Below are 22,880 nucleotides of genomic sequence, written 5' to 3' on the forward strand. Positions count from 1 at the left end.
TCCTTCATTCCATTCAACACCCGTCAGTAGCTCAATGCATGGAGGTGATCGGCTTAATGGTAGCGGCAATGGACATAGTACCTTTTGCACGCCTACACCTCAGACCGCTGCAATTATGCATGCTAAGTCAGTGGAATGGGGATTACTCAGATTTGTCCCCTACTCTGAATCTGAATCAAGAGACCAGAAATTCTCTTCTATGGTGGCTTTATCGGCCACACCTGTCCAGGGGGATGCCATTCAGCAGGCCAGACTGGACAATTGTAACAACAGACGCCAGCCTACTAGGTTGGGGCGCTGTCTGGAATTCTCTGAAGGCTCAGGGACTATGGAATCAGGAGGAGAGTCTCCTACCAATAAACATTCTGGAATTGAGAGCAGTTCTCAATGCCCTTCTGGCTTGGCCCCAGTTAACAACTCGGGGGTTCATCAGGTTTCAGTCGGACAACATCACGACTGTAGCTTACATCAACCATCAGGGAGGGACAAGAAGCTCCCTAGCAATGATGGAAGTATCAAAGATAATTCGCTGGGCAGAGTCTCACTCTTGCCACCTGTCAGCAATCCACATCCCGGGAGTGGAGAACTGGGAGGCGGATTTCTTGAGTCGCCAGACTTTTCATCCGGGGGAGTGGGAACTTCATCCGGAGGTCTTTGCCCAAATACTTCGACGTTGGGGCAAACCAGAGATAGATCTCATGGTGTCTCGCCAGAACGCCAAACTTCCTCGCTACGGGTCCAGATCCAGGGATCCGGGAGCAGTTCTGATAGATGCTTTGACAGCACCTTGGAACTTCAGGATGGCTTATGTGTTTCCACCCTTCCCGCTGCTTCCTCGATTGATTGCCAAAATCAAACAGGAGAGAGCATCAGTAATTCTAATAGCACCTGCTTGGCCACGCAGGACTTGGTATGCAGATCTAGTGGACATGTCATCCTGTCCGCCTTGGTCTCTACCTCTAAGACAGGACCTTCTGATACAGGGTCCATTCAAACATCAAAATCTAACTTCTCTGAAGCTGACTGCTTGGAAATTGAACGCTTGATTTTATCAAAACGTGGTTTTTCTGAGTCGGTTATTGATACCCTGATTCAGGCTAGGAAGCCTGTTACCAGAAGGATTTACCATAAAATATGGCGGAAATACCTATACTGGTGCGAATCCAAAGGTTACTCCTGGAGTAAGGTTAGGATCGCTAGGATATTGTCTTTTCTACAAGAAGGTTTAGAAAAGGGTTTATCAGCTAGTTCATTAAAGGGACAGATTTCAGCTCTGTCCATCTTGTTACACAGACGTCTGTCAGAAAATCCAGACGTCCAGTCCTTTTGTCAGGCTTTAGCTAGGATCAAGCCTGTGTTTAAAGCTGTTGCTCCACCATGGAGTTTAAACTTAGTTCTTAACGTTTTACAGGGTGTTCCGTTTGAACCCCTTCATTCCATTGATATAAAAATGTTATCTTGGAAAGTTCTGTTTTTAATGGCTATTTCCTCGGCTCGAAGAGTCTCTGAGTTATCAGCCTTACATTGTGATTCCCCTTATCTGATTTTTCACTCAGACAAGGTAGTTCTGCGTACTAAACCTGGGTTCTTACCTAAGGTAGTCACTAACAGGAACATCAATCAAGAGATTGTTGTCCCATCCTTGTGTCCAAATCCTTCTTCAAAGAAGGAACGTCTTTTACACAATCTGGATGTAGTTCGTGCCCTCAAGTTCTACTTGCAGGCAACTAAAGATTTTCGCCAAACTTCTTCCTTGTTTGTCGTTTACTCTGGACAGAGGAGAGGTCAAAAAGCTTCTGCTACCTCTCTCTCTTTTTGGCTTCGTAGCATAATACGTTTAGCCTATGAGACTGCTGGACAGCAGCCTCCTGAAAGAATTACAGCTCACTCCACTAGAGCTGTGGCTTCCACTTGGGCCTTTAAGAATGAGGCCTCTGTTGAACAGATTTGCAAGGCTGCAACTTGGTCTTCGCTTCATACTTTTTCCAAATTTTACAAATTTGACACTTTTGCTTCTTCGGAGGCTATTTTTGGGAGAAAGGTTCTTCAGGCAGTGGTTCCTTCTGTATAATGAGCCTGCCTATCCCTCCCGTCATCCGTGTACTTTTGCTTTGGTATTGGTATCCCAGAAGTAATGATGACCCGTGGACTGATCACACATAACAGAAGAAAACATAATTTATGCTTACCTGATAAATTCCTTTCTTCTGTTGTGTGATCAGTCCACGGCCCGCCCTGTTTTAAGGCAGGTAGATATCTTTTAAATTATACTCCAGTCACCACTTCACCCTTGGTTACTCCTTTCTCGTTGATTCTTGGTCGAATGACTGGGACTGACGTAGAGGGGAGGAGCTATATGCAGCTCTGCTGGGTGAATCCTCTTGCATTTCCTGTTGGGGAGGAGTTATATCCCAGAAGTAATGATGACCCGTGGACTGATCACACAACAGAAGAAAGGAATTTATCAGGTAAGCATAAATTATGTTTTTTATTTTTATTTCAATAGTACCAACAAACAAAACAAAGAAAAACACAGAAAAGAAAAAAATACAACATACAGCAGTAATTTGATATGTCAACAGTAGCCAAATCGGTAGACAGTACAATCATTCCTTGTGACATAGTCTGTTATATATACTATCACGAGTTTATTTTAAAGCAACTAAACTTATTCAACCAAAGAATTCTTTGTTAACTATTAAAGGACTCATTGACATATTTAGTTTTCCAACAAATCAAAATAAGCATTCCCTTTACATTGCTCAATAACACCTTGAGACAACAGAGCAGTGGACAACAAAATAGAGTTAATGTTATCTGACCTTCTTTATAATGTTTATGTCTACATAGTCTAGTGAGTGTCTCACTACCCTTTAAGATAGCCAGATTACACCTTTTGTTAGAGGAAATAATTTTTTCCTTTACTGTGGAAAAAGAAGGGGAGAGAGAGAAAAAAAAAGGAGTTGATACCCTCCTTGCTTTAAATTTTCCTCCCGCCATCCCCACTCTACCAGATGACCAAGAGAAGTATCTCCGAATTTTGAAATGGGCTTATCATATCCTCTATTTCGGTTGGCGAAAAGATTTTAATAAATTTTGACCATTTGCTGAAAAATGTTACAATTTCGCCCTCTAGGTTTAGATCTGTGGCAAGTTGTTCTACCCTGTATTGTTTTTTAAGATAGTTTTTTTACCTCGTTCACTGTAGGTATAAATCTAGTTTTCCATTTTTTAAAAATGAAGTTTCTTGCGGCCAGAACTACTAGATTTAATATTTTGGCGTCTCTAAAATCCTCCTTATTATTTGACAAAAAATTATATTTAAAAAATTAAGTTTAAGGGGGTTTATTTTTACCACACTTACTAACCAATATTCTAGTTTATGCCAGAATTGTTTTATTTTCGGACATAGCCACACCATAAGAGCATGCAATTTTAAGCAACTTTCTAATTTACTCCTATTATCATTTTTTCTTCGTTCTCTTGCTATCTTTATTTGAAAAGAAGGCATCTAAGCTTTTGTTTTGTTCAGATATCTGGACAGCACTTTTTTTTATTGGCGGATGAATTTATCCACCAATCAGCAAGGACAACCCAGGTTGTTCACCAAAAATGGGCCGGCATCTAAACTTACATTCTTGCATTTCAAATAAAGATACTAAGAGAACTAAGAAAATTTGATAATAGGAGTAAATTAGAAAGTTGCTTAAAAGTTCATGCTCTATGAGAATCACGAAAAGAAAAAAATTTGGGTTTAGTGTCCAATTTAAATTTCAGCAGAACTGTACACATACCAAATAAATGAAAAGTGGCTGTCTATTACTTTGTTTAAAGGAATAATAAAGTCCAAATTAAACTTTCATGATTCAGATAGGGCATGTACTTTTAAACAACATTCTAGTTTACTTTTATCATCAAATTTGCTTTGTTCTCTTGGTATTCTTAGTTGAAAGCTAAACCTACATAGGCTCTCATGCTTTTGAAGGCCGCTTCTTATCTGAATGCATTTGAGTTTTTCACAGCTAGAGGGCGTTAGTTCGGGTTTCATATAAATAACATTGTGCTCACGCATGTGGAATTATTTAAGTCACCACTAATTGCCTGAAATTCAACTCTGTCAAAAGTTCTGAGATATTGAGGCAGTCTGCAGAAGCTTAGATAAAAGGTGATTACAGTGGTAAAAATATTTCTATAACAGTGTTGGTTATGCAAAACTGGGGAATGATAAACATTGGCGTGTCGCCCTACTTGTGAGTACGACAACATTTGCTTTGTTTTTACTTTCAAGTCTGGCTTGTGACTTTGCTGCACTAGGAAGCGGATTCTGTCTTTTTTTGGTTTTTATTCTTTTACATGTTTTTAATAAAGTAGAAACCCCTGCTATAACATGGGTTTATCTGTGTAAGCGCATACCTTTTTAGAGCTGTTGTAGCTCCAACTAACTAGTGTATCGTTACTAGGATTTCTGCCAACATTATTGTGCTATGAAACATTTCTCTTTCCTTTCAGGTTTATTTTCAACTGTTAGGGAAGAAAAAATACTTTTTCATACATTCCTATGCAAATATTCTAACAGGAGTATTTGTTTTTTTTTGTTTTCCCTTTTTTGATTGTTGGGTGCACAGTGTTACACTATATCACATTTTCTTGTATTTTGTTTGGTTTGTTAATTAGCACTGTAAGTGTATTATTATTGCCTTTTTCCTATAATTTTCACTTAATATTGGCTTACATTCTAGCAAGGTGGTCAGTAAAATCAGCTGGGTGAACTTCATGCAATAAAAATGTTCCATGTTTTTTCTTACGTTTTGCATTTTCTTAATATATTAAAGGGCCATAATACCCAAATGTTTAAACACTTGAAAGTGATGCAGCATAGCTGTAAAAAGCTGAAAATATCACCTGAACGTCTCTATGTAAAAAAGAAAGATATTTTACCTCAAAAGTTTCTCAGTAGCCACCTCCCATTGTAAAGGATTTCTAAGCAGCATTATTAGTATGTCTGTCCTGGGACAGCTTAGGGGATGAGCATCGTGCACTCTCATATTATTTCCCTATTCAGCTTACTATGAAATCTCATGAGAGTTAAGTGAAATCTCATGAGATCACAGTAAAAGAGTTCATGACTTCAGCACTGCTGATGCTGATTGGCTGCTGTTCATTTCTTCATTTTTTAAAAAAATTTTTTTACCTGCAGTTGGGAGCAGCTGAGTATAACTTTTTACACACAACTTACTTTGCTGAGCTGAGGAAATTGTGAGGTAAAATATCTTCCTTTTTTGCATAGAGATGCTCAGGTGACATTTTCCTGTCAGCTTTTTACAGTTATACTGCATCAGTTTCAAGTGATTTAGCATATGAGTATTATGTCCTTTTAACTGGAATTCACATCCAAATTAATCTTGTTTTACAGAATGTGGGGCTGCATTTACTAGCAAACTCGAAGGGATGTTTAAAGACATGGAGTTGTCAAAAGATATTATGGTTCATTTTAAACAGGTAATCTCTTTTCTTTTGCATATTTTACTAACAATTTCTTTCAATACCACACCGGACATAAAATTAAAATACATTTTAGAAGCATATTTTTGAGTTTATTCCCATTTTGCCTCTAGTTGTTGGTGCCACCATATTGAAATCTTTCAATTCATTTCAGTGTTGATGTGTTTGCACATGTGCAGCAACTCACCTTTAGATACCTGCAGTGTAACCTAGGTTCTAAAATGGTGACACCCATAAGTATAAATGGTGCATGAAATGTATTTAGTGTTTAATGTCCCTTTTTAAATACGAAGTAGAGAAACATCTTGCAAAAAGGCTTCAGTCCTGTTTAGGGTGTGTCACCATTTATAAAATAGTGTACTCTTTGTACTTTTGATTTTGTGTAACTAACCTCAATGCGTTTCAGTTAACTTTGTTTTATTTTAAATTGTATTTTTTAGTATATGCAGAACCAAAATGTCCCAGGAAACATTGAGCTAACTGTAAATATCCTCACTATGGGTTACTGGCCAACCTATGTCCCTATGGAAGTTCATTTACCTGCAGAGGTAGGTAATATTGACTAAGTAAAAATGTAAATATATGTCAAAGTAAAAGTAGGGGTGATCAGTTAATTGATAAACCTGGTAGGTGATGTGGAAGGAGGATTAGTGTTTGCTTTTGGTCTCCATACTGACTTGTGTGTGTTTTATTTTTAATGTTCTCAATTTTACATCTTCCTCTTGGTATTGTTTGTTAAAATGTATTTCTTTTCATGAGCACATGGGGTTAGGCTCAGGAGTTACATGTCTATAGCACGAATGGACTCTGCATAGCCTTGCTTAGTGTGCTCTCATTGGAAAAAAACAATGTGAAAATAAACTGTGCTCATATGTCCTTGTGTAAATAAAACAAGAAACCTTTAAATCCCTCTGATGCAAGTAGAAAACTTACAAATATTCTTCAGTAAGTGTATCCATTAGTAGCAACTTGATTGTACTTAACTTTCTGAGGATTGGGCCCTGGTCTCCAGATTCCAAACCTATAGCCTTAGCGTTGTGCTACAACAGGATTTTATGTAAGAGGTAATTTGTATCCAATATTTGCAACTTGTTTGAAGTTGGCCTCAAAGAGAGAGAGACAACCAATAGTGCAGCACTGTTTTAAATAGAGTCCAAATTAAAAACTATTGTTAAAATACTCAGGTGGCCTTGAGCTACACTAGCTCAAAGAATAGTGCTTTATTTATAAATCACTACAGCAAAACAAGAACTGGCGATCAAATATAAATTCATTCCACAATTTAAAAGAATAAAAGATTGTATTATATTGTGTAATTAATTGTTTGTTTTAAGTGCTCTGGTATTTGAATAGTTAATATAAAAGATATTTGAAATATCCAATCAGATTGGGACTGGACCTATATAAGTATATAAGATAATCACAACAGATGGAATCCTTTTAAAAAAAAAAAAACCCCATCAAGGTACGTCAGGATATGTCACCAGGAAGGGACAGCATATGACCACCGCAACATTCTGAAAATCTCACCGCTTTTCACACTCGGTTTCTGTGAGCTATTAAGCTTTTGAACCCTGTTTCTATTGTGGTATTATGTTGTTTTGGTGTTAATATTTGTGCCCTGAGTGACTTATTCTTTTAATTTGTGGAATGAATTTATATATGATAACCAGTTCCTGCTTTGCCTGAGGGATTTATAAAGAAAGCGCTATTCTTACTAAATAATTTTTGGAAGTTTCCTACTAGCATCAGAGGCATTTAAAGGTTTCTTTGTGCACATAGTCTTTTTTTAAATAGTTTTTCACATTGTGGTTTTTTTATTATTATTTTTGTGAATATTCATTGCTTGTGTTTGACTTATATATTTTATATCATAGTATTAAGAGGTAGATTTGATAAACTTAACAAAATCCAGTTTACTTCTATTTGAATCATGGGCAATTATGACCTATTAAAGGCCAAACACATTCATTGCTATACACACTGAAACATATTAACTATTGGCGATGCCTAAATAAATATATTTTTTTTAATTCATCCTAGGACTTATCAGCAAAGTAGATAATTATTAATTATTGCTTGCTTATTCTCTTCCTTAAAGGGACAGTTCACTGTAAAATTGTTTTTCCATGAATGTATTCCACATGACTTGTTATACCAGCTGCAACATACAACATGTATGAGAAATTACTAATTTCTTTCATGTAATTAGCAAGAGTCCATGAGCTAGTGACGTATGGGATATACATTCCTACCAGGAGGGGCAAAGTTTCCCAAACCTTATAATGCCTATAAATACACCCCTCACCACACCCACAATTCAGTTTTACAAACTTTGCCTCCGATGGAGGTGGTGAAGTAAGTTTGTGCTAGATTCTACGTTGATATGCGCTCCGCAGCAAGTTGGAGCCCGGTTTTCCTCTCAGCGTGCAGTGAATGTCAGAGGGATGTGAGGAGAGTATTGCCTATTTGAATGCAGTGATCTCCTTCTACGGGGTCTATTTCATAGGTTCTCTGTTATCGGTCGTAGAGATTCATCTCTTACCTCCCTTTTCAGATCGACGATATACTCTTATATATACCATTACCTCTGCTGATTCTCGTTTCAGTACTGGTTTGGCTTTCTACAAACATGTAGATGAGTGTCCTGGGGTAAGTAAATCTTATTTTCTGTGACACTCTAAGCTATGGTTGGGCACTTTGTTTATAAAGTTCTAAATATATGTATTCAAACATTTATTTGCCTTGACTCAGAATGTTCAACATTCCTTATTTTTCAGACAGTCAGTTTCATATTTGGGATAAATGCATTTGTTTCAATCATTTTTTCTTACCTTAAAAAATTTGACTTTTTCCCTGTGGGCTGTTAGGCTCGCGGGGGCAGAAAATGCTTCATTTTATTGCGTCATTCTTGGCGCGGACTTTTTTGGCGCAAAATTTTTTTTCTGTTTCCGGCGTCATACGTGTCGCCGGAAGTTGCGTCATTTTTTTGACGTTTTTTGCGTCAAAAATGTCGGCGTTCCGGATGTGGCGTCATTTTTGGCGCCAAAAGCATTTAGGCGCCAAATAATGTGGGCGTCTTTTTTGGCGCTAAAAAATATGGGCGTCACTTTTGTCTCCACATTATTTAAGTCACATTATTTATTGCTTCTGGTTGCTAGAAGCTTGTTCACTGGCATTTTTTTTCCCATTCCTGAAACTGTCATTTAAGGAATTTGATCAATTTTGCTTTATATGTTGTTTTTTTCTTTTACATATTGCAAGATGTTCCACGTTGCAACTGAGTCAGAAGATACTTCAGGAAAATCACTGCCCAGTGCTGGAGCTACCAAGCTAAGTGTATCTGCTATAAACTTTTGGTATCTGTTTCTCCAGCTGTTGTTTGTATTGCATGTCATGTCAAACTTATTAATGCAGATAAAATTTCCTTTAGTACTGTTACATTACCTGTTGCTGTTCCGTCAACATCTAATTTTCAGAGTGTTCCTGATAACATAAGAGATTTTATTTTTTAAATCCATTAAGAAGGCTATGTCTGTTATTTCTCCTTCTAGTATACATAAAAGTCTTTTAAAACTTCTCTTTTTTCAGATGAATTTTTAAATGAACATCATCATTCTGATACTGATAATGGTTCTTCTGGTTCAGAGGTTTCTGTCTCAGAGGTTGATGCTGATAAATCTTTGTATTTGTTCAAGATGGAATTTATTCGTTCTTTACTTAAAGAAGTATTATTTGCATTAGAAATAGAGGATTCTGGTCCTCTTGATACTAAATGTAAACGTTTAAATAAGGTTTTTAAATCTCCTGTAGTTATTCCAGAAGTGTTTTATCTCCCTGATGCTATTTCTGAAGTAATTTCCAGGGAATGGAATAATTTGGGTAATTTATTTACTCCTTCTAGACGTTTAAGCATTTATATCCTGTGCCATCTGACAGATTAGAGTTTTTTGGGACAAAAATCCCTAAGGTTATGGGGCTGTCTCTACTCCTGCTAATGTACTACTATTCCTACGGCAGATAGTACTTCATTTAAGGATCCTTTAGATAGGAAAATTGAATCCTTTCTAAGAAAAGCTTATCTGTGTTCAGGTAATCTTCTTAGACCTGCTATATTTTTAGCGGATGTTGCTGCAGCTTCAACTTTTTGGTTAGAAGCTTTAGCGCAACAAGTAACAGATCATAATTTTATAGCATTATTATTATTCTATAACATGCTAATAATTTTATTGGTGATACCATCTTTTGATATCATTAGAGTTGATGTCAGGTATATGTCTCTAGCTATTTTAGCTAGAAAAGCTTTATGGATTAAACTTGGAATGCTGATATGTCTTCTAAGTCAACTTTGCTTTCCCTTTCTTTCCAGGGTAAATAATAATTTTCGTTCCTTTCCTCACAACAAAGAACAAAAGCCTGATCCTTCATCCTCAGGAGCGGTATCAGTTTGGAAACTATTTCCAGTTTGGAATATATCCAAGCCTTATAGAAACCTATAGCCAGCTCCTAAGTACCTATGAAGGTGCGGCCCTTATTCCAGCTCAGCTGGTATGGGGCAGATTACGTTTTCTTCAAAGAAATTTGGATCAATTCCGTTCTCAATCTCTGGTTTCAGAACATTGTTTCAGAAAGGTACAGAATTGGCTTCAAGTTAAGGCCTCCTGCTAAGAGATTTTTTTTTTCTTTCCCGTGTCCCAGTTAACACAGCAAAGGCTCAGCATTTCTGAAATGTGTTTCAGATCTAGAGTTGGCTGGAGTATTTATGCCAGTTCCAGTTCTGGAACAGGGGCTTGGGTTTTATTTTATCTCTTCATTGTACCAAAGAAGGTCAATTCCTTCAGACCAGTTCCGGATCTATCATTATTGAATCGTTATGTTAGGATACCAACATTCAAGATGGTTACTGTAGGACTATCCTGCCTTTTGTTTAGCAAGGGCATTATATGTCTACAATAGATTTACAGGATGTGTATCTGCATATTCCGATTCATCCAGATCACTTTTAGTGTCTGAGATTCTCTTTTTAGACAAGCATTACCAGTTTTTTGGCTCTACCGTTTGGCCTAGCCTCAGTTCCAAGAATTTTTTTCAAAGGTTCTCGGTGCCCTTCTTTCTGTAATCAGAGAACAGGGTTTTGGTATTTCCTTATTTGGACGATATCTTGGTACTTGCTCAGTCTTCTCATTTTCGAAGAATCTCATACGAATCGACTTGTGTTGTTTCTTCAAGTTCATGGTTGGAGGATCAATTTACCAATCAATTCATTGATTCCTCAGACAAGGGTAACCTTTTTAGGTTTCTAGATAGATTCAGTGTCTATGACTCTGTCCTTGTCAGACAAGAGAAGTTTAACATTGATATCAGCTTGTCAAAACCTTCAGTCACAATCATTCCCTTTGGTAGCCTTATGCATGGAAATGTTGGGTCTTAGGACTGCCGCATCAGATGCGATCTCCTTTGCTCGTTTTCACATGCGACCTCTTCAGCTCTGTATGCTGAACCAATGGTGCAGGGATTACTCAAAGATATCTCAATTAATATCTTTAAACCGATTTTACGACACTCTCTGACATGGTGGACAGATCACCATCATTTAGTTCAGGGGGCTTCTTGTTCTTCCGACCTGGACTATAATCTCAACAGATGCAAGTCTTACAGGTTGGGGAGCTGTGTGGGGGTATCTGACGGCACAAGGGGTTTGGGAATCTCAGGAGGTGAGATTTCCGATCAATATTTTGGAACTCCGTGCAATTTTCAGAGCTCTTCAGTCTTGGCCTCCTCTGAAGAGAGAGTTGTTCATTTGTTTTCAGATAGACAATGTCACAACTGTGGCATACATCCATCATCAAGGAGGGACTCACAGTCCTCTGGCTATGAAAGAAGTATCTCGAATTTTGGTTTGGGCGGAATCCAGCTCCTGTCTAATCTCTGCGGTTCATATCCCAGGTATGGACAATTGGAAAGCGGATTATCTCAGTCGCCAAACGTTGCATCCGGGCGAATGGTCTCTTCACCCAGAGGTATTTCTTCAGATTATTCAAATGTGGGAACTTCCAGAAATAGATCTGATGGCTTCTCATCTAAACAAGAAACTTCCCAGGTATCTGTCCAGATCCCGGGATCCTCAGGCGGAGGCAGTGGATGCATTATCACTTCCTTGGAAGTATCATCCTGCCTATATCTTTCCGCCTCTAGTTCTTCTTCCAAGAGTAATCTCCAAGATTCTGAAGGAATGCTCGTTTGTTCTGCTGGTAGCTCCGGCATGGCCTCACAGGTTTTGGTATGCGGATCTTGTCCGGATGGCCTCTTGCCAACCGTGGACTCTTCCGTTAAGACCAGACCTTCTGTCTCAAGGTCCTTTTTTCCATCAGGATCTGAAATCCTTAAATTTAAAGGTATGGAGATTGAACGCTTGATTCTTGGTCAAAGAGGTTTCTCTGACTCTGTGATTAATACTATGTTTCAGGCTCGTAAATCTGTATCCAGAGAGATATATTATAGAGTCTGGAAGACTTATATTTCTTGGTGTCTTTCTCATCATTTTTCTTGGCATTCTTTTAGAATACCGAGAATATTACAGTTTCTTCAGGATGGTTTAGATAAGGGTTTGTCCGCAAGTTCCTTGAAAGGACAAATCTCTGCTCTTTCTGTTCTTTTTCACAGAAAGATTGCTAATCTTCCTGATATTCATTGTTTTGTACAAGCTTTGGTTCATATAAAGCCTGTCATTAAGTCAATTTCTCCTCCTTGGAGTTTGAATTTGGTTCTGGGGGCTCTTCAAGCTCCTCCATTTGAACCTATGCATTCATTGGACATTAAATTACTTTCTTGGAAAGTTTTGTTCCTTTTGGCCATCTCTTCTGCCAGAAGAGTTTCTGAATTATCTGCTCTTTCTTGTGAGTCTCCTTTTCTGATTTTTCATCAGGATAAGGCGGTGTTGCGAACTTCTTTTGAATTTTTACCTAAGTTGTGAATTCCAACAACATTAGTAGAGACATTGTGGTTCCTTCATTATGTCCTAATCCTAAGAATTCTAAGGAGAAATCGTTGCATTCTTTGGATATTGTTAGAGCTTTGAAATATTATGTTGAAGCTACTAAGTCTTTCCGAAAGACTTCTAGTTTATTTGTTATCTTTTCCGGTTCTAGAAAGGCCAGAAAACTTCTGCCATTTCTTTGGCATCTTGGTTGAAATCTTTAATTCATCTTGCCTATGTTGAGTCGGGTAAAACTCCGCCTCAGAGGATTACAGCTCATTCTACTAGGTCAGTTTCTACTTCCTGGGCGTTTAGGAATGAAGCTTCGGTTGATCAGATTTGCAAAGCGGCAACTTGGTCCTCTTTGCATACTTTTACCAAATTCTACCATTTTGATGTATTTTCTTCTTCTGAAGCAGTTTTTGGTAGAAAAGTACTTCAGGCAGCGGTTTCAGTTTGAATCTTCTGCTTATGTTTTTCATTAAACTTTATTTTGGGTGTGGATTATTTTCAGCAGGAATTGGCTGTCTTTATTTTATCCCTCCCTCTCTAGTGACTCTTGTGTGGAAAGATCCACATCTTGGGTAGTCATTATCCCATACGTCACTAGCTCATGGACTCTTGCTAATTACATGAAAGAAAACATAATTTATGTAAGAACTTACCTGATAAATTCATTTCTTTCATATTAGCAAGAGTCCATGAGGCCCGCCCTTTTTTGTGGTGGTTATGATTTTTTTGTATAAAGCACAATTATTCCAATTCCTTATTTTATATGCTTTCGCACTTTTTTCTTATCACCCCACTTCTTGGCTATTCGTTAAACTGATTTGTGGGTGTGGTGAGGGGTGTATTTATAGGCATTTTAAGGTTTGGGAAACTTTGCCCCTCCTGGTAGGAATGTATATCCCATACGTCACTAGCTCATGGACTCTTGCTAATATGAAAGAAATTAATTTATCAGGTAAGTTCTTACATAAATTAAGTTTTATGCATCTTTTTGCAAAATAGCTGGATTTGCTTGTTGAAACCACAGCCCATCAAAATAGGCTTGGATTGCTGACAGATCAGATATTTTAACACTCAAATTAAAAATCTCCCTTTCTTATCTCTGTTTCTGTACAATCCTTAGAAAGAACAATTAAAAATGAACATTTTAGAGCTTTACCTCTTCCACCTCCCACTGTGAGTGTAATTTCTTCTGCTGGCTGTGCTAAAATAGTTTCTCAATAGCCTATACCTTGGTATAAAAACTTGCAGTGTATAGGTAGGGATACTACAGGCTAAACCAGCTATTTCAAAGGCCAATATAAAGGCTAAGGAGCTGTATGTAAAAAATTTAATGCACTCCAGCAGGTAAAATGGATCATTGGGAACAAATTAAAGGATAGAAAGTTTTTGGGTAAACTGTCTCTTTAACGGACTTTGCAAAAATCTACCCTATGTTTATCAGGGCTAAATAAAAATACCTACAGTTAAGGAGTCAGCCAGAGCAGATACAACTTGTATTACACATATCCGTTGTATTAAAAAAAAAATGTGCAAATATGTTCTTAATATGTTGTACTCTTATTTTAGATGGTTAAATTGCAAGAGATTTTTAAGACCTTTTATCTTGGAAAGCACAGTGGTCGAAAACTACAATGGCAGTCAACCCTAGGACAATGTGTCTTAAAAGCAGAGTTTAACGAGGCAAGTTTTAACCGTTATTTATTATGTATCATCTCATATTGATAGTAGGTTATCAGGTAAGTTGCAGTGTTTTTTATTTTTCTTTCTAATGGTAGTCAGAGTCCACGCTACTCCCTCACCACATCGAAAATACAGAGCTCGACATGGACAGTGTGGTTCACAGAAGGAGGTTGTGAGACACCTCCGAATGGAGCGTTCATAGTGATAAGGGGTTATTTAGCTCAGAACATATGTCATATTTTCTTAAAGTGACAGTCTACACCAGAATTCTTGTTTAAAAAGATAGAAAATCCCTTTGTTACCCATTCCCCAGTTTTGCATAACCAATGCAGTTATATTGATATACTTTTTACCTCTGTGATTACCTTGTATCTAAGCCTCTGCAGGCTACCCCCTTCCGTCATTTTGACAGACTTGCATTTTAGTCAATCAGTGCTGACTCCTAGCTAATTCCATGGGCGTGAGCACAGTTATCTATATAACACACATGAACTAACACCCTCTAGTTGTGAAAAAATGGCAATGCATTCAGATAAGAGGCAGCCTTTAAGGACTAAGAAATTAGTATATGAGCCTCCTAGGTTTAGCTTTCAACTAAGAATACCAAAGAGCAAAGCAAAATTTAAAATAAAAGTACATTGGAAAGTTGTTTTAAAATTGCATGCCTTATCTGAATCATTAAAGTTTATTTTTGACTAGACTGTCCTTTTAAACGGTCTGTTAAAAATATATTGGAACATTCCTTATCAGAAACAGTATTTCTGAAAGTTTTTTTCTTTTTTTAGCCCACACATACACCCCAACAACGTCTGTTAAATTTGTGGGTGGTTATTTAATAGTGGTAGGGGATTTAATATGGATAATGAGCATCAGGTGTCATTGTCTCATGAGTGCATGCTTTGTAAGACACTTATGGTTTGTCCTTCTGCACAATGATGCCACATCTGCCTCATATCTGTTCTTCAGTCTCAATCTTAAGGTCCTAATACTGACTACCGCTGTATACTCCTCTCCGCAAATTGTCAAACTGCAGTCAGTGGGTCCTAGTCCAACAATTGTTATAGTATGTTCCTCTGCACCCACTTCACAATCTCAGCAGGTGACTGTAGTTTGTACCCCTAACCCTAGACACAGTCTTACCCTCTTCCATTAGATTTTGCTACTCAATTACAGTCTGAAGTACCCGCAGCTCTAAGCGCAATGCCGTCTGCAGGCAAATGAAAGAGAAAGATTAAATACTGTTCCTCTGAATTTAGGACTAGCAGTTCAGTCTGTGTGCCTGCTATCAGACAATTACAGCCTTGTCTTGCACGGTAGGTGAACTTTCATCTTCTGACTCTTCTAAGGAATCGGATACTGAGGACCTCACCTATAGGTTTAAAATTGCTTAGGTATTTACTACTGGAGAAATTGAAGACCTTAGAAGTAATAGAAACTAATTTCTGTACCGTTTTTTCCTCTACAGGTTTAGACTTATGATGGTTACTGACATATCCTGACATATCCAAGGGATGGGGAAAACCTGGGGCGTCATTTTCTCCTCCTAATTTTAAGAAGTTATTTCCCATTCCTGATCATTTAGAATTGTGGAACACTGTACCAAAGGTTGACGGTGCTAGTTCTACACTGGCTAAGAACACCACCATACCTTTGGAGGACAGCACACCTTTTAGGGATCCAATGGATGGGAAACTGGAAGGATACCTTAGAAAGATTTTCCTGCAAGGAGGACTACTTTTCCTGCTGGCAGTAAGTATTGCTGCAGTGGCTGGTGCTGAAGCATTTTGGTGTAATTCTTTATCTGAACTGATTATGGTTAAGTCTCCATTGGAAATTCAAGACCATATTAAGGCGCTCAAAATGGCTAATTCCTTTATTTGCGGTGCAATTATTCAAATTGTTCACATTAATGCCAAAAATACCAGTTTTGCAGTGTTAGCCAGACGGGCTCTCTGATTAAAATCCTGGTTGGCAAATATGGTCTCCTAATCAAGATTGCCATCTTTGGCCTTTTAAGGGTAAAACCCTGTTTGACCTTTTGTTTGGATTCTATTATCTCAATGGTGGGAAGGGAGCTTTTCTTGCCCTAGACAAAAACAAATCCAGATTCAAAGGAAGCAAGACGGAGAGAAACTCTTCCACAAATAAACCTGAGACTACCAGAAGTACCTGGAAACCAAACCCTGTCTGGAACAAGAACAAGCAGCCCAAAAAGTCAGCTTCTGACTCTTTAGACCGCATGAAAGGGCGGCCCCCAACCTTGTACTAAATCAAGTAGTGGCAGATTAAGTCTGATTCAAGGGGTTTGGGCTTGGCTTGTTCAAGATCCTTGGATTTAGGACATTTTGTCTCAAGGGTATAGGATAGGTTTCACTTCTCAACCACCTAGAGGTAGGTTTATTTTGTCTGAAATATCAAGAAAACTGGAAAAGGATATTAGCTTTCCTACACTGTGTAGAGGATCTGGAATCCATGGGTGTTATTATTCCTGTTTCTCAGAGAGAGGGAGGAAAGGGTTTTTACTCAAACCTTTTTATTGTAAAAAAAAAAAAAAAAAAAAAAAAAAAAGAGGGAACCTTTAGACACATCTTAGACATGAAGTGTTTAAACGAGTTTGTACGGGTTCCATCATTCAAAATGGAGACTATAAGGTCAGTTCTTCCCCTAGTTCTACAGGGACAATTCATGACTACAATAGACATGAAGGATGCATATTTTCACATTCAATATATCGGGATCAGTATCTGTTTTGCCTTCATAGACAAACATTACCAATTCACGTCTCTACATTTTTGGGCTGGCCACAGCTCCCAGGGTTTTCACAAAGGTTTTGGGGGGGGCTTTACATGCAGTAGTCAGGCTGAAGGGTATAGCGGTGGCTCCTTACTTGGATGACATATTGGTTCAAGCACCATCTTTAAACCTAGCGGCTGCTCACACAAGTTTCTTTGGTATCTTCAGACTCATGGTTGGAAGGTAAATCTAGAAAAGTGCTCTTGTTCCTCGTACACGAGAGAGCTTTCTAGACATCATTATAGACTTGATGGTTATGAGAATTTTTATAACAGCCCAACGGGAGGGCAAACTTCAGTCAGCATGTCGGGCTCTCCAATCTACTCTTCAAAATAGCGGCATCGGGAGCAATCTCCTTTCCTCGATTTCATCTGAGACCTCTGCTGTTGTGCATGCTCAGACAATGGAAAAAGAGATCATTCAGATCCGTCTCAGGTGATAAAATTGTATTTGGTCACCAGCAGTTATGTTCAGCAAGGGAGGCATCTCTTCCCATGAACATAATGGAACTCAGAGCCTTTTTCAATGCCTTAGTAACATGGCTCTAGTGGAGTTCCGTCTGTTCTATTCAATTTCAAACAGACAACATCACTATGGTGGCATATGTCAATCGTATATAAGAATAGGGATTGTCTAAAACTGGAGGAGCAAATGAGAAATATGTAGTTAAGGCAAGAGACATCTAAAAATACTAAGAAAGCAAAAAGATTAGGGGAAGATCTGACCTCTTGTCTCTTGAAATTGCTGCTATGGTGTAGTGGTTGAGTTTGGTTTTTTGTGGTTTTTTTTTTTTTTTTTTTTGGAGAGAGGACTGGAAATACAGTCAAAGGTTTGATTCCAACCTAAACATGTTGTATATGTTTCTTTCATGTAATTAGCAAGAGTCCATGAGCTAGTGACGTATGGGATATACATTCCTACCAGGAGGGGCAAAGTTTCCCAAACCTCAAAATGCCTATAAATACACCCCTCACCACACCCACAATTCAGTTTTACAAACTTTGCCTCCGATGGAGGTGGTGAAGTAAGTTTGTGCTAGATTCTACGTTGATATGCGCTCCGCAGCAAGTTGGAGCCCGGTTTTCCTCTCAGCGTGCAGTGAATGTCAGAGGGATGTGAGGAGAGTATTGCCTATTTGAATGCAGTGATCTCCTTCTACGGGGTCTATTTCATAGGTTCTCTGTTATCGGTCGTAGAGATTCATCTCTTACCTCCCTTTTCAGATCGACGATATACTCTTATATATACCATTACCTCTGCTGATTCTCGTTTCAGTACTGGTTTGGCTATCTGCTATATGTAGATGAGTGCCCTGGGGTAAGTAAGTCTTATTTTCTGTGACACTCCAAGCTATGGTTGGGCACTTTGTTTATAAAGTTCTAAATATATGTATTCAAACATTTATTTGCCTTGACTCTGAATGTTCAACTTTCCTTATTTTCAGACAGTCAGTTTCATATTTGGGATAATGCATTTTAATTTAACTTTTTTCTTACCTTAAAATTTGACTTTTTTCCCTGTGGGCTGTTAGGCTCGCGGGGGCTGAAAATGCTTCATTTTATTGCGTCATTCTTGGCGCTGACTTTTTTGGCGCAAAAATTCTATTTCCGTTTCCGGCGTCATACGTGTCGCCGGAAGTTGCGTCATTTTTTGACGTTATTTTGCGCCAAAAATGTCGGCGTTCCGGATGTGGCGTCATTTTTGGCGCCAAAAAGCATTTAGGCGCCAAATAATGTGGGCGTCTTATTTGGCGCGAAAAAATATGGGCGTCGCTTTTGTCTCCACATTATTTAAGTCTCATTTTTTATTGCTTCTGGTTGCTAGAAGCTTGTTCTTTGGCATTTTTTCCCATTCCTGAAACTGTCATTTAAGGAATTTGATCAATTTTGCTTTATATATATGTTGTTTTTTCTCTTACATATTGCAAGATGTCTCACGTTGCATCTGAGTCAGAAGATACTACAGGAAAATCGCTGTCAAGTGCTGAATCTACCAAAGCTAAGTGTATCTGCTGTAAACTTTTGGTAGCTATTCCTCCAGCTGTTTGTATTGATTGTCATGACAAACTTGTTAAAGCAGATAATATTTCCTTTAGTAAAGTACCATTGCCTGTTGCAGTTCCTTCAACATCTAAGGTGCAGAATGTTCCTGATAATATAAGAGATTTTGTTTCTGAATCCATAAAGAAGGCTATGTCTGTTATTTCTCCTTCTAGTAAACGTAAAAAATCTTTTAAAACTTCTCTCCCTACAGATGAATTTTTAAATGAACATCATCATTCTGATTCTGATGATTCCTCTGGTTCAGAGGATTCTGTCTCAGAGGTTGATGCTGATAAATCTTCATATTTATTTAAAATGGAATTTATTCGTTCTTTACTTAAAGAAGTACTAATTGCTTTAGAAATAGAGGATTCTGGTCCTCTTGATACTAATTCTAAACGTTTAGATAAGGTATTTAAAGCTCCTGTGGTTATTCCAGAAGTTTTTCCTGTTCCTAATGCTATTTCTGCAGTAATTTCCAAAGAATGGGATAATTTGGGTAATTCATTTACTCCTTCTAAACGTTTTAAGCAATTATATCCTGTGCCGTCTGACAGATTAGAATTTTGGGACAAGATCCCTAAAGTTGATGGGGCTATTTCTACCCTTGCTAAACGTACTACTATTCCTACGTCAGATGGTACTTCGTTTAAGGATCCTCTAGATAGGAAAATTGAATCCTTTCTAAGAAAAGCTTATCTGTGTTCAGGTAATCTTCTTAGACCTGCTATATCTTTGGCTGATGTTGCTGCAGCTTCAACTTTTTGGTTGGAAACTTTAGCGCAACAAGTAACATCGTGATTCTCATGATATTATTATTCTTCAGCATGCTAATAATTTTATCTGTGATGCCATTTTTGATATTATCAGAGTTGATGTCGGGTTTATGTCTCTAGCTATTTTAGCTAGAAGAGCTTTATGGCTTAAAACTTGGAATGCTGATATGGCTTCTAAATCAACTTTACTTTCCATTTCTTTCCAGGGTAACAAATTATTTGGTTCTCAGTTGGATTCCATTATTTCAACTGTTACTGGTGGGAAAGGAACTTTTTTACCACAGGATAAAAAATCTAAAGGTAAAAACAGGGCTAATAATCGTTTTCGTTCCTTTTGTTTCAACAAAGAACAAAAGCCTGATCCTTCATCCTCAGGAGCAGTTTCAGTTTGGAGACCATCTCCAGTCTGGAATAAATCCAAGCCAGCTAGAAAGGCAAAGCCTGCTTCTAAGTCCACATGAAGGTGCGGCCCTCATTCCAGCTCAGTTGGTAGGGGGCAGGTTACGTTTTTTCAAGGAAATTTGGATCAATTCTGTTCACAATCTTTGGATTCAGAGCATTGTTTCAGAAGGGTACAGAATTGGTTTCAAGTTGAGACCTCCTGCAAAGAGATTTTTTATTTCCCGTGTCCCAGTAAATCCAGTAAAAGCTCAAGCATTTCTGAAATGTGTTTCAGATCTAGAGTTGACTGGAGTAATTATGCCAGTTCCAGTTCCGGAACAGGGGATGGGGTTTTATTCAAATCTCTTCATTGTACCAAAGAAGGAGAATTCTTTCAGACCAGTTCTGGATCTAAAAATATTGAATCGTTATGTAAGGATACCAACGTTCAAGATGGTAACTGTAAGGACTATCTTACCTTTTGTTCAGCAAGGGAATTATATGTCCACAATAGATTTACAGGATGCATATCTGCATATTCCGATTCATCCAGATCATTATCAGTTCCTGAGATTCTCGTTTCTGGACAAGCATTACCAATTTGTGGCTCTGCCGTTTGGCCTAGCTACAGCTCCAAGAATTTTTACAAAGGTTCTCGGTGCCCTGCTGTCTGTAATCAGAGAACAGGGTATTGTGGTATTTCCTTATTTGGACGATATCTTGGTACTTGCTCAGTCTTTACATTTAGCAGAATCTCATACGAATCGACTTGTGTTGTTTCTTCAAGATCATGGTTGGAGGATCAATTTACCAAAAAGTTCTTTGATTCCTCAGACAAGGGTAACTTTTCTGGGTTTCCAGATGGATTCAGTGTCCATGACTCTGTCTTTAACAGACAAGAGACGTCTAAAGTTGATTGCAGCTTGTCGAAACCTTCAGTCACAATCATTCCCTTCGGTAGCCTTATGCATGGAAATTCTAGGTCTTATGACTGCTGCATCGGACGCGATCCCCTTTGCTCGTTTTCACATGCGACCTCTTCAGCTCTGTATGCTGAAGCAATGGTGCAAGGATTACACGAAGATATCTCAATTAATATCTTTAAAACCGATTGTTCGACACTCTCTAACATGGTGGACAGATCACCATCGTTTAATTCAGGGGGCTTCTTTTATGCTTCCGACTTGGACTGTAATTTCAACAGATGCAAGTCTCACAGGTTGGGGAGCTGTGTGGGGATCTCTGACGGCACAAGGAGTTTGGGAATCTCAGGAGGTGAGATTACCGATCAATATTTTGGAACTCCGTGCAATTTTCAGAGCTCTTCAGTTTTGGCCTCTTCTGAAGAGAGAATCGTTCATTTGTTTTCAGACAGACAATGTCACAACTGTGGCATACATCAATCATCAAGGAGGGACTCACAGTCCTCTGGCTATGAAAGAAGTATCTCGAATTTTGGTTTGGGCGGAATCCAGCTCCTGTCTAATCTCTGCGGTTCATATCCCAGGTGTAGACAATTGGGAAGCGGATTATCTCAGTCGCCAAACGTTGCATCCGGGCGAATGGTCTCTTCACCCAGAGGTATTTCTTCAGATTGTTCAAATGTGGGAACTTCCAAAAATAGATCTGATGGCGTCCCATCTAAACAAGAAACTTCCCAGGTATCTGTCCAGATCCCGGGATCCTCAGGCGGAGGCAGTGGATGCATTATCTCTTCCTTGGAAGTATCATCCTGCCTATATCTTTCCGCCTCTAGTTCTTCTTCCAAGAGTAATCTCCAAGATTCTGAAGGAATGCTCGTTTGTTCTGCTGGTAGCTCCGGCATGGCCTCACAGGTTTTGGTATGCGGATCTTGTCCGGATGGCCTCTTGCCAACCGTGGACTCTTCCGTTAAGCCCAGACCTTCTGTCTCAAGGTCCTTTTTTCCATCAGGATCTGAAATCCTTAAATTTAAAGGTATGGAGATTGAACGCTTGATTCTTGGTCAAAGAGGTTTCTCTGACTCTGTGATTAATACTATGTTACAGGCTCGTAAATCTGTATCTCGAGAGATATATTATAGAGTCTGGAAGACTTATATTTCTTGGTGTCTTTCTCATCATTTTTCCTGGCATTCTTTTAGAATACCGAGAATTTTACAGTTTCTTCAGGATGGTTTAGATAAGGGTTTGTCCGCAAGTTCTTTGAAAGGACAAATCTCTGCTCTTTCTGTTCTTTTTCACAGAAAGATTGCTATTCTTCCTGATATTCATTGTTTTGTACAAGCTTTGGTTCGTATAAAACCTGTCATTAAGTCAATTTCTCCTCCTTGGAGTTTGAATTTGGTTCTGGGAGCTCTTCAAGCTCCTCCGTTTGAACCTATGCATTCATTAAATTACTTTCTTGGAAAGTTTTGTTCCTTTTGGCCATCTCTTCTGCCAGAAGAGTTTCTGAATTATCTGCTCTTTCTTGTGAGTCTTCTTTTCTGATTTTTCATCAGGATAAGGCGGTGTTGCGAACTTCTTTTGAATTTTTACCTAAAGTTGTGAATTCCAACAACATTAGTAGAGAAATTGTGGTTCCTTCATTATGTCCTAATCCTAAAAATTCTAAGGAGAAATCGTTGCATTCTTTGGATGTTGTTAGAGCTTTGAAATATTATGTTGAAGCTACGAAATCTTTTCGTAAGACTTCTAGTCTATTTGTTATCTTTTCCGGTTCTAGAAAAGGCCAGAAAGC

At 38.4% G+C, this 22,880-nt stretch overlaps 1 protein-coding gene across 1 annotated transcript in view; it reads left to right on the forward strand.

The window, feature by feature from the left end:
• The window catches only part of LOC128645942 (cullin-4B), a gene marked incomplete in the record, with an annotated part of 284,976 nt that overhangs the window by 188,082 nt on the left and 74,014 nt on the right, over positions 1–22,880 (forward strand). The window contains 3 exon segments of the mRNA XM_053699285.1: positions 5,414–5,499; positions 5,943–6,050; positions 14,057–14,171. Of these exon segments, the coding sequence (XP_053555260.1) occupies positions 5,414–5,499; positions 5,943–6,050; positions 14,057–14,171 (309 nt within the window).

The sequence above is a fragment of the Bombina bombina genome, chromosome 1 (genome assembly GCF_027579735.1).
Source record: "Bombina bombina isolate aBomBom1 chromosome 1, aBomBom1.pri, whole genome shotgun sequence".
NCBI lineage: Eukaryota > Metazoa > Chordata > Amphibia > Anura > Bombinatoridae > Bombina > Bombina bombina.